General features: G+C 41.5%; 2 protein-coding genes and 1 long non-coding RNA gene across 3 annotated transcripts in view; 2 read left to right on the forward strand and 1 right to left on the reverse strand.

Annotated features, from left to right (window-relative positions):
• On the reverse strand, positions 1 to 6301 carry LOC121895037. The gene is made up of 3 exons (XR_006095665.1): positions 6221 to 6301; positions 4760 to 4905; positions 1 to 328 (listed from the first exon to the last, which is right to left on the reverse strand). It is a non-coding gene; the product is annotated as an uncharacterized LOC121895037 (long non-coding RNA).
• hspa1b (heat shock protein family A (Hsp70) member 1B) lies at positions 277 to 3045 on the forward strand. The gene is made up of 2 exons (XM_042407829.1): positions 277 to 364; positions 996 to 3045. Exon 2 carries the CDS (start codon positions 1018 to 1020, stop codon positions 2935 to 2937), a length of 1920 nt encoding a protein of 639 aa, XP_042263763.1. The 5' UTR covers positions 277 to 364; positions 996 to 1017; the 3' UTR covers positions 2938 to 3045.
• The window catches only part of kcnc4 (potassium voltage-gated channel, Shaw-related subfamily, member 4), a 27414-nt gene continuing 20121 nt past the window's right edge, over positions 4951 to 12243 (forward strand). The window contains exon 1 of the mRNA XM_042407830.1: positions 4951 to 6415. Coding sequence (XP_042263764.1) covers positions 5801 to 6415 — 615 coding nt within the window. The 5' untranslated portion in view covers positions 4951 to 5800. The remainder of the gene's footprint in view (positions 6416 to 12243) is intronic.

The following is a 12243-nucleotide window of genomic DNA, read 5'->3' on the forward strand; positions in this document are numbered from 1 at the left end:
TACATTCATGACTGCTAACACTTCTACATACCTCCCTGAATGTGCCTTCCTGCTACATTGCTTTCCCTCACAGTCAGCCCTGCTGGCTGAGCGTCAAACTGCTGTCTCTCTCTGGAATATTCACCGGCTCTCTCGCGGACCAGGCCAGCTGCATTAGTTGCTAATATTAACAGTCGAGTCACTGTGCTTGGCCGAGGGGGGCGGGCTGGGATTGTTCTGGAAATCTGGTTGTAACTATAAAAGCAATGGGTTTGAGTCAGTTTGGGCATGAGTTTCAGAAGAACCACACAGGAATCTACTCAGGGAGACTGCTGAGATCCTCCAACACCTTAGGGAGACAACAACAGAGAGATTAAAACTGAAAGTAAGTAGCAATTGATAATCTGATTATGGTTAAATACATTTGAATGGAAACATCAGTGCAGACTTCTTTATGTCATGATGTATATATGATGGTGTAGGCATTATTTAATTCAATCATTCACTGAAAGGTTTAAATCATAAGATTAAAATCTTACAATCTTTAAAATCTTATATTTTCTAAAGCATCAATTCTGCTTGAGCATTTTTATACAACAGTGGCATTAATGCCATGAATGGTATTAACAATTCATTATAGAAACAGTCGGATTTGAGTGCTAAAATTACTTACTTTCTGGTTTGGGTTATTTTCATTATATAAACAAATCTAATTTGGGGAATACAAAAATCAAATGGGTTCAAGTAATCACTCAGTTAATTTTTGTTTTACTTTTGAAGTGAGACTTACATTCAAACAAACTAGTGAAGCAGACATCTCACCAGTATGTAACTAGTGCTAATAGGCATTTTCACTGTTTCCTTAATTGTAACTGTACCTCTAACATATGACTCTAATAATTGGACATTTTTAAACATTTTTATCCATATTACAGACATTAATTATGTAATCATTTTGAATAATTTTAATAGCAGTGATCAGTGTTTTTGCATTGACATCTCCCTATTTTTTCTAGGAACTCTAAAGCAACAAACAAAATGTCCTCAGCTAAGGGAACCTCCATTGGCATCGATCTGGGCACCACCTACTCCTGTGTTGGGGTTTTCCAGCATGGCAAAGTGGAGATTATTGCCAATGATCAGGGCAACAGGACCACTCCCAGCTATGTGGCCTTTACTGACACAGAGAGGCTCATTGGAGATGCTGCCAAGAACCAGGTGGCTATGAACCCAACCAACACAATCTTTGATGCCAAAAGGCTCATCGGAAGAAAGTTTAACGACGCAGTTGTCCAGGCTGACATGAAGCTCTGGCCTTTCAAGGTGATCAGTGATAACGGAAAGCCAAAAGTCCAGGTGGAGTATAAAGGTGAGACCAAGGCCTTCTATCCAGAGGAAATCTCCTCCATGGTCCTGGTTAAAATGAAGGAGATTGCTGAGGCCTACCTGGGACAGAGGGTGTCCAACGCAGTCATCACAGTTCCAGCTTATTTCAATGACTCTCAGAGACAAGCCACCAAGGATGCTGGGGTGATCTCTGGGCTGAATATTCTGAGGATCATCAATGAGCCGACAGCAGCAGCCATCGCTTACGGTTTAGATAAAGGTAAAAGGGGAGAGCGCAATGTACTGATCTTTGACCTCGGCGGAGGCACCTTTGACGTGTCCATCCTGACCATTGAGGATGGCATTTTTGAGGTGAAATCCACCGCAGGAGACACACACCTTGGTGGGGAGGACTTTGACAACAGGATGGTCAAGCACTTCGTAGAGGAATTTAAAAGAAAACACAAGAAGGACATCAGCCAAAATAAGAGAGCAGTGAGGAGGCTGCGCACAGCTTGTGAGAGAGCGAAAAGAACCCTGTCCTCCAGCACCCAGGCCAGCCTTGAGATTGACTCTCTCTTTGAGGGCATCGACTTCTACACCTCCATCACAAGGGCACGCTTTGAGGAGCTCAACTCTGAGCTTTTCAGGGGAACACTGGAGCCAGTTGAGAAGGCCCTGCAAGATGCCAAGCTGGATAAGTCCAAGATCCACGAGATCGTCCTGGTTGGTGGCTCCACAAGAATTCCCAAAATCCAGAAGCTCTTGCAGGACTTCTTTAATGGTAGAGAGCTGAACAAGAGCATCAACCCAGATGAAGCAGTGGCATACGGGGCAGCAGTCCAGGCTGCAATCCTCATGGGTGACACTTCAGAGAATGTCCAGGATCTGCTGCTGCTGGACGTGGCTCCACTGTCTCTGGGTATTGAGACTGCAGGTGGAGTTATGACACCTCTAATCAAACGCAACACCACCATCCCCACCAAGCAGACCCAGATCTTCTCCACATACTCAGATAACCAGCCAGGCGTCCTGATTCAGGTTTTTGAAGGTGAGAGAGCCATGACCAAGGACAACAACCTCCTGGGCAAGTTTGAGCTCTCGGGTATCCCTCCTGCTCCCCGTGGTGTACCACAGGTGGAGGTGACTTTTGACATCGATGCCAATGGCATTCTGAATGTGTCCGCTGTGGACAAAAGCACCGGCAAAGAAAACAAAATCACCATCACCAATGACAAGGGCCGCCTCAGCAAAGAGGAGATAGAGCGGATGGTACAGGACGCTGAAAAGTACAAGGCTGAGGATGACGTGCAGAGGGACAAGATTGCAGCAAAGAACTCACTGGAGTCCTACGCCTACAACATGAAGAGCAGTGTCGAGGACGAGAATATGAAAGGGAAGATTAGCGAGGAAGATAAAAAGATGGTCATTGACAAGTGCAACCAGACTATCTCCTGGCTGGAGAGCAACCAGCTGGCTGAGAAAGATGAGTATGAGCATCAGCAGAAGGAACTAGAGAAAGTGTGCAAACCGATTGTGACCAAGCTGTACCAGGGAGCAGCACCATCAGGAGGCTGCGGCAGCCAGGCAGGAGGCAGCTCAAAGGGCCCAACTATTGAGGAAGTGGACTAAAACAAATAACTTCAAATAATGTCACTGTTTCATGTTTACCAAAATACTTAGACCATATCACTGTTGTTTGGTACCACAAAGGCTGTAATTTCACAAAATGTTCAAACTTGTCATAATAAAAATACTTTAAAAAATATACAACTCTCTTTAGTTTGTTCTTGTAATGCACAACACACGACATTTGGATTTTTAATTTATTAATATGCTATTTTTTGTTTTCACTGCAAAAACTCATCACATTTGCATCACTTAAAAAACAAACTGGTTTTTCAATATGTAAAAAGAGAGCATCTGTGACTCTGGTTTATTTATGAAGCTCTACTAATTAGAGTACCATATTATTTATCTTTGCTTCTCTCAAGGAGATCTGGTACTTTTCTAAAACAGTCTGCAGACTCTCTTCAGCTTCACATTCCAGTAATAAATTCTGGTCTTGGAAAAAAGTGCTTTCAGATATGCTGCTCTAAACACTTGAATGATTTACAGCAGATTGTGATGCTTGATTGGTGTGTTCCCAATATTTCAAACCTTGTGTTTTCATGACTTTGGTGAATGTCTTTGCCTTTGTTAGACTGTAACCTCAGTGTTTCTTTTATGTTTTTGGATATTTTCTAATTTACAAATGTGTTTCTAACATAAAATGACCTTGCAGTACATAAAATAACGTTGCCGTATTGAAATAAAAAACAGTGATACAATTAAAAATAACAAACACATGTGTTGTGAATTTTTGAAATGCACAACATTTTGTGTAGCCCTCATTGGAGAACTGACTGGATTTTTGGAAAATGTTATTTTTGTCATTTTTTCTCCGATGTTAAATTCCTCCAAACAAAGGATTTCCAGTGTGTTTCCACCTAAGGGAAATGTACTGTATGTAAAATATTTTCACCTTTTGCTATTTTAGTGCTCTGAAATTGTGGAAAGGCCCTTAAAATAATTAAGTGTCCTCAAATTTTGCACATGTTGTGTAGCTTTAGAAACACACACACCTCCCTAGCCTGATAATCAGTCTGAATTGCCGTTTTGTTTTACATCATTCAGTCATGAGATGTGGTGGTTCAGAGGATCTGGAACCATCTCCTATCCAAGAATGCAGAAAAGCTCATTATCAAGATGAATAGTTGGGAGCTGTTCTAAAATTTATGAAAATGAGACCCCAGTGTGTGTGTTTTTAGCCTTATTATACACACTGGTGACTTCTTCAGCAAGTTTTTCTTGCTCAAGGCATGCTGGGATTTTAACGGGAATAAACAAGTGTAGAAAAAAGACGGCCTGATAAATAATCACCACTGAATGGCTTTTTACAGATGCTTGTTCAAACACGTTGTTCACCACAGTATCCACTAGATGGCAATATTAGGACGTTCCAGCAACATCATGAATTTTCTAAACACACTAGAGGCCTCACAGCAACCTGTTGGATCCGACTGTCCAGCTGGTCAAACAATCATCTGCGTCTCATGGAAATGACAATAAAATAGAAACTGGATCTCTCAGTTGATCTGTGGAGAACTCTGATGGTGGTTTAGCATAATCCTAATATAACAAGTGATTAAATTGCCCAATTTAGTCTTTGCTTGTCATGAGAGAAAGCATTAGCTGCAAATATTTAGGACAGTTATTTTGGTGCATCTGTGGTTTAGATGCAGCCTATTCGTCTACATATGGTACTATTCCATCAGTCAGTGCATCAAAGTATAGTACATACATTACGTTTTCACATGCAGGAGTAGACACATCATTAACACCTGTGCAGCCTCATACAGTCCCATGCAATAGCCATGCAATAAAAGGAACACCACAATACACAATAGCTCACATATTATGCTCATCGCTGTTTGTTTGTGCTCTTTGCCACATGTCTTCTTTAATTTGCAGCCATGCATTCACAAAGGTTGGTGCCCACAGTGCAGGTCTGCATGTTCTCATGATGACCCAGACATGCATATGCACAATCTGTTGCAGCTTTAAAAGAGATAAATTGAGGGTTGATGAAACAGCTGAGCTATCTCTCTCTCTCTCTCTCACTCACACACACATAGACCATCAGCCCATCCTCTCGGTCTAATTAGAGGGAGTGGTTCAATAATGCGCCAACCTCCGCCAGCAGCCTAAGAGTTAAACTGCCGAGCCTGCTGTTGAACACACCATCCAACCGGGCTGTGTCGCTAAGGGAAGATAGGCTACTTGTGGAGAAGCAACAGATCCTCAGCTGGAAAACAACCCCACATCTGGCACGCGAGCTGAGCGTTTTCAACAGGAAGAACTGGTGGAATATTTCAGTGCCTAATTTAATTTAATGCGCGACTGGATCATTCGCTGCCTCCCTGGTCTGAGTGTATGTGTGTGTGTGTGTGTGGAGAGGAGAAAAGTTGTCAGGAATAGTTGTGGATTGACGTTGCAGAATTTGGAGATTTGTCAAAAAGGGGTGATGAGTGTCACGTTATCTCAGGCTCAGTGGCTCACCCTGTAGGCCCGTACTGCCGTGCGTAATTGGCAAATATTCTTCTTTTGACTGGAAAAGACGCTTTGTTCATGGGAGGGACACAATTGCCAAATCTGGAGGCATCACTGTAAGTCCTATTGTGCAATCTGTTCGACAAAAACATTGAAAAGCGCACACAGTGAGCCTGCCACCTGCGTTTTGTTGCGACACCAGACTGAGTTTTGTAACAGGTGGTTTTTATTGAGCTTCTCACTTTGGCGCTGTCTGGAGCGCTGTTTTTTGGGGGATAAATGAGCCGCACAGGCCATTAGACTGGGGTCTGAAATGAGGGCGCACTTTGCGTTATTTTTTTGATTTTTTGCACGAGTGGACAACATATTGTAAGCGGGAGGCGAAGAGCCAGAAGGTCTCTAAATGATAAGCTCGGTGTGTGTTTCGTCTTACCGAGGGCGCAAGTCAGGCAACAAACCTCCGTCTAAATCATGTCTGAAGGAGGAGATGGCCAGAGGAGAAGACTCGGATAAAATTATCATCAACGTGGGCGGCACGAGACATGAAACCTACAAAAGCACCCTCAGGACCTTGCCGGGGACCCGCCTGGCATGGCTGGCCGACCCGGACACGCAGGTCAGCACCGAATCGGACTCTGCGCCCCCGAGCGCGAACGAGTTCTTCTTCGACAGACACCCGGGCATCTTCGCCTACGTGCTCAACTATTACCGGACCGGTAAGCTGCACTGCCCCGCCGACGTCTGCGGGCCGCTCTTCGAGGAGGAGCTGGCGTTTTGGGGGATCGACGAGACCGACGTGGAGCCGTGCTGCTGGATGACCTACCGACAGCACCGGGACGCGGAAGAGGCCCTGGAGATATTTGAGCCACCGGAACCGGAGGACACCGACGACGACAGAGAGATGCCGAGACGGTTCGGTATCGAGGACTGTCCGGACAGGTCGAGAGGATGCTGCGAAGTTTGGCAGCCGAAGGTCTGGGCCCTGTTTGACGACCCGTACTCATCCAGAGCAGCCAGGGTGAGTTCACCAGGTGTTTCTGCTCTCAGCGCTTTAGTGGCCATATGTCAGTCTGAGACCATAAAGCCCGCAAGTGATTTTCCATTTAGGAAAAAAAAGGCGCACATTTTCCTAATCAACAGGTGTCCCCACGTGGTTCAACCAATCAGGCTACAGGTGCATCTTCAAGTCTGCAAGCTGTGCTGTGTGAGAGCTACTTGTCAAGTCAAGATTTTTATTATTTTCTCCTCATAATATGAATTTCTCTAAGCCATACCCAATGATTTCGTCCAATAGCCTGCCTCCGCTCCGGTCTGAAGAGTCAGCAACCCCATTCAACGACTGTTTACTTTATTTCAGAAGGATAAATCATAAAAATGCTGCTCACTGAGTCCTGTCAAGTGTTGGCTACTGGTATCCAGATTTCAGTTCCTCCTGAAATTGTGATGTTTTGCTGTTTGGTAGCAAAATCAACCAGAAAATATAGACTCAATATGATCAACTGAGTGATCAACGTCTTTCAGTCAGAGTTGTGAGTAATGCCACTTGTACTGCGTTCACATTCATATCTGCAGTGTTTGTTTCTGGCAAGCCTCCTATGTGAAGTGGGCACTGCAGGGGAAAGTCTATGTTTTAATCAGGTAACTTCCCCCCAGAACTGGTATCAATCGAGTGTTCGTGAGATAAACATAATCAGTAAAACCAAACCATAGTAAAACCAAAGAAATGATCATATACAGTAAACACTACATTTCAGACCTACATCAACCCCTGACAATCATAGAGCACCCTGATGAAAAGGTTAGTTGTTTTAATACGTAGGAACTTATATAGATAGCCACCTTAATTTGATAGATAACACAGATTATGTTTTTAAAAATGCAGAGGTTATACCAACTCAGAAAGCTTATTGACTTCGGCGTGAGCCAGAATATTCTTGAAATGGTGTACAAGAATCTGTTGGAAAGCATCTTGTCTTCTAACATGGTCATGTGGTACGGACACTTGGATGTCAAATGTAAAAGGAAACTGTCGAGAGTGGTTGATACAGCCAGTAAAATCATAGTGAAACCACAGCTGCAACTAAAGCAGCAGGCATGTACTGAATACCAAAAAGAAAGCTCTTAACATAACAAGTGATCCGTCTCATCCATCGTACCCACAATGTGAATTGCTTCCCTCAGGAAGGTGCTTTAGACCACCACGAACCACCCGAAATGTCTACAAGAAATCATTTGTCCCAAGTGTAGTTAAACTGTTAAATTATTAAATATATAGTCAGTCGTACAGGGCCACTCCCTTACCTCAGTCCTCGCTGAATTTATACATTTGTCTTATGTTTGTGAAATTTGGCACTGTGTACTTTTTGTAAAAGGCCTATTGAACTGTATTTGAATTGCCTATGACTGAACACCAGGCTCTCCTAATATACTGTTTTTTAATGCCACATTCCCTCTTCTTGTTTCGATCCTTTCACTGCAGCTCAACAAGAAAACACTGCCCGTCGAAACAAGAAGAGGTAAATTTTAACTGAAAAATTTGTAACTGTGGAAGATATCCACTTTATTTGACCAACTCAGGCAGCTGAAGCCTCATATTATCTTCATAGAAACTTTTTTTTGTTGATCAAAACGAGGACTGCGGATTTTGTCCCCTATCACTTATGTTGTAAATGCATTTAGAGGCATCTTCTAATGGTCAGTTTGAACAGGAGGATGATTACAGTGAGAAAAACCTGTTTCAATGTTCATTTGGGCTCCTTATTATTGTTTTAAGACAGTTTTGACATATTGTAAACCCATCCTTTAACACCGGATTTCTTGGAGTTTGAAACTAGCGTGGGAGGTTTTTTAGCAAGTTGAGTCAAGGATTTGTGCTTCTTTGTGTGGAAAGAGGTTTTTTTTAGGACACGTCTGCTTTCTGGCCAAAGTTCGTATCTTCACATCTGTTTCATTGACTGTGTTTCCAGGAACAGACGTAGAGTTGCCCGTGCACTAACCAGGGATTGAACTTGAACATCCTTAAAGGAGAAGCACAGTGAACATCCTTCATATCACTTTAGCTTGCACACTTTTTAGACAACAGTTTAAAAGAAAAATCTTACAAACACTATTCCGACATACAGCTTTGTGGTCATTTGTGATCATTTCTTTGAATCGGTTAATATTGTGAAATCAGATCAGTCAGTTTCTGTTTTTAATTGTAAGACGTGGCCAATAAAAACACAAATGACGGATGAGTGTAACTACTGACCTGGAATAAGTGACGAAACAACTGAAACAAAGGGAACTGAACATGAACAAACAAAAACAACACTGAGCAAAACGATAAAAAACAAACTGTTGCTTTCACTTTGCCCCATAAAAAGAGATCTATCCCTTGAAAATAACTCAATGTGCAGCCAACACATTTGTTTTTGAACACAATTGTGGAGCTATTAAAAACCCACATATACTACAAGGCCAAAAGTATGTGGACAGCCATGTTCACATGTTTGTGTAATTTTGGTCTAGAGCTGTTTACAGCTGCAATGCAAATTATTTTGATTATCGATTAATTGTTTTGAGTCATTTTTTAAGAAGAAATGCTTCTTAAATGTGAATATTTTCTGATTTCTTTAGTCTTCTATGATAGTAAACTGAATATGTTTTGGTTGTGGACGGTTGGTTGGGACAGATTGGGACATTTTAGGTTGCATCTTGGGCTTTGGGTGACATTTTTCACAATTTTCACAATTAATTGATAATGAAAATAATTGTTAGTTGCAGCCTAAGAGTTGTTTTTCATGGTTTGGACAAAGGCAATCTTCATGCTAAAGCAAACAACTGTACTATGAATAAGTCCAACTTTGTGGCGACAGTTTGGAAAGGGTCATTTTCTGTTTTTTTGTGCCCACAAGCCCAAAGTGAAGTCCATATAGAAATGTTTTTCCCTGTTTGGTATTGAAGATTTCTGACCTCCTCGGACCCCAACACCTTTGGAATGAACTGGCACACTAACTGTGAACCTGGACTTATGCCTTTTGGCTGAATGAGAGCAAATCCCTGCAGCCAGAGTCTCAAATCTTGTGGAAAGTTTTCCCAGAAGAGTGGATTAGCAGCATATTAATGTTGTTGGGTGTTTGGGTGTCCATATACTTTTGGCCATGTAGTATATCTTTGCAGTCAGTTCAACATCTAACTTGTCAATCCACTTGTTTAGTTGGTAATATAACACATTTGTCAAACTCCACAGGTAAATTGTTTCCTTTTTTTCTTACAATGCATTTCTCCCGACAAGCGAATGTTCCTTTCAATGCATTAAACAGTTTTTTTTTCTGTTAACTATAAGTTATGAAATTGTACAAAAATGCTGAAAAAAGAGAAACTGCTGTTTCATGACAGAGATGCTGTGCTGCTGAAGTGTTCCCACACATCCTGTTCATGGTTTGCACTTGAAGGTCCTCAAAGCACAAGTGTTTGAAAGGCTGCAGGAGTGTATGTCCATGAACAGTAAATCAGACCGTATATTACACAGAGGAATGTGGATCTAAATGCATATAGAGTTGCAAGAAAAAAACAAAATGATCATTTATTCGTTACATATATGAATACACACGATTGCATGTCACCCAATCTCTTAGTATCAAGAGAGTTTCAGTAGATTTCCCTTCATTTTTGAAGAATCAACAGCATGTCACTGCTAACTTTTCTTTTTTTATTCTGACTTATTCAAATCCCTCCCATATTTAGTCATCTCAGTGTCTCATTTTATCATACAAGATACACTCATATTTAAATAAAATAAATGTCGCTGTATTGTAAATTAAAATCAATTTGCTCTCATTACTTCCACGGGGGATGTCATCCAGCTGTAAGCTTTTGAAAGTATGCTGTGCCTAATGACTTAGCAACAAAAGCAGCAGAGTGCTTCATGAAGTAAACGTGAAAGCAAGTATCAAGTGTCACTACAGCAGGAGTTGTCAGTAAAAAGGCCGGGAGGAGCTTTCATTACTAGTCAAAAAGAAAAATACATTTAGTCCAGAAAGAGGAAGGCTGATGCTCACCCTATTTTCTCTCTGCCTGTTTTTGGAATTGAATGGTCTATTCAGAGCCTCTCGCAGTGTCGCACAAGTATAATGTTCTTACTGCATGCCAGTCACAATACAAATAGTGTTTATTTTAGCTTCTTGTCCAGGTGGCATTTGCAGGCTGTCACTGTAGAACAGCTGACATCACTGAGTCACAGCTGCCGCCGCGTGGTGCCGTCTGAAGATGACCCACGCCATGCCTGCCAGTTAAACACGTCTGTCTCTCACCACTGAATATTTGTAAATGAATTAATTATGATTTGAGAAGTTCTATAAAAGACAGGCAGGTGGATGTGAATGTTTCTGGAAGAATGTGATGAGAATGAGTAAAGGGCGGCATATTGACTCAGTCATCAATGTCCTTTTCCCATTTCCTCATGTACGTATGTTTGCTCTGTGTGCATTCTGAAAGCATACAGAGTGCATTTTGAGAGACTCACGTTACATTTATGGCCGTTTCATTTAAAAGAGCCTCTGAGCTCATCTCAGGTAATGTAATTCTTAAAAGCCGGAAGGGAAGTTAATCTGTCCATCATTTAAACCACATCCTTCATCCAGTATCTACCAAGACTGGAGGTGCAGCTCTGTGAAAGTCAGCACATAAAACCTCCGTGCTAATGATGGCACCACTCACAAATTAAAGAAATGAGAGGATCATATACATATATCATATATAGTGCTGACTCTGAGCTTCAATTTGAGGGTGTTTACATTCACCTCGGAGGAACTTTGTATGAATTTTAGCCTTGTTAAGTTATGCTAGCTGCACAGCTCAAGACTCATCGGTCTGTTGCTCCAGACTGAAATATTTAACTAACTATGTGGTGGATTGTTATGCAATTTTGTACATTCATGGTCCACAGAGGATGAATCCCACTGACTCTGGTAAACTTCAGACTTTTCCTTTAGTACCACCATGAGATTGACATTTTTGGTTTTCAAAAATGCCTCAACTGTACTTTATGTTTGGTGTTATTTAACAAATGTTAACATGCTGACACATAGTCACCTTTCAAGCAAAAATACCAAACATTTGGTGTTTCTAGCTTCTCACATATGAGAATTTCTTGTTTTTTTCACTATTTTCTGACATTTTACAGACAAATTGACTCAGGGATAAATAGAGAAAATAGAGAGATGAGTCAATAATCAAAATAATTACCAGTTGCAGCCCTTGTCAGCATTGTCATTTTGAGTATTTTAGCATCTTGATGTTAGTGTTTAGGTCAAAGCACCGTTGTGCCTAAGTACAGCCCCCAATTCTAGGGGACAGAAAGTGATTGGACACGTTATAATAACCTTAATATTAAGTCATCATCGTTAATATTTATAGTCATTGACTGGCAGAAGTTTATAACTTATAAATAACAGGAGCTCTGGTGATGCTTATCTATGGGGCTTTTTGCCTTCAGTGTGGTCCCCAGAGAGTGAAACAAATGTTCAGTTGTTTTATACAACTTTTATACATCAAGGACCCCTAAACTGACAGAAATTAGACCACGGACCCCCATTTGATAAGATTTTTGCTTTAAGATGTTCTATTACAGAAAATGTATGAAACCCATAACCAGAATAGTCATACGTTCTGTCATTATGTTACTTATGGATTGAATTATAGTGAAAATAAATTATTCCCTTTTTTAAGCGGACCCTCTGGAACAACCTCAAAGACCCCTGGAGGTCCCCGGACCCCTTTTTAGAACCACTAGGATAGAGGTCAGGTGACTGACTCAGTTAAGAACGTTTCTGGTCCTAAAAAAAACTCTTTGGCTGCCTTTTC

Source organism: Thunnus maccoyii, chromosome 4, assembly GCF_910596095.1.
Source record: "Thunnus maccoyii chromosome 4, fThuMac1.1, whole genome shotgun sequence".
NCBI lineage: Eukaryota > Metazoa > Chordata > Actinopteri > Scombriformes > Scombridae > Thunnus > Thunnus maccoyii.

Coding starts and splice junctions, on each gene's coding strand:
- hspa1b (XM_042407829.1), top strand. CDS start 1,018: ATGTCCTCAGCTAAGGGAACCTCCATTGGCATCGATCTGGGCACCACC.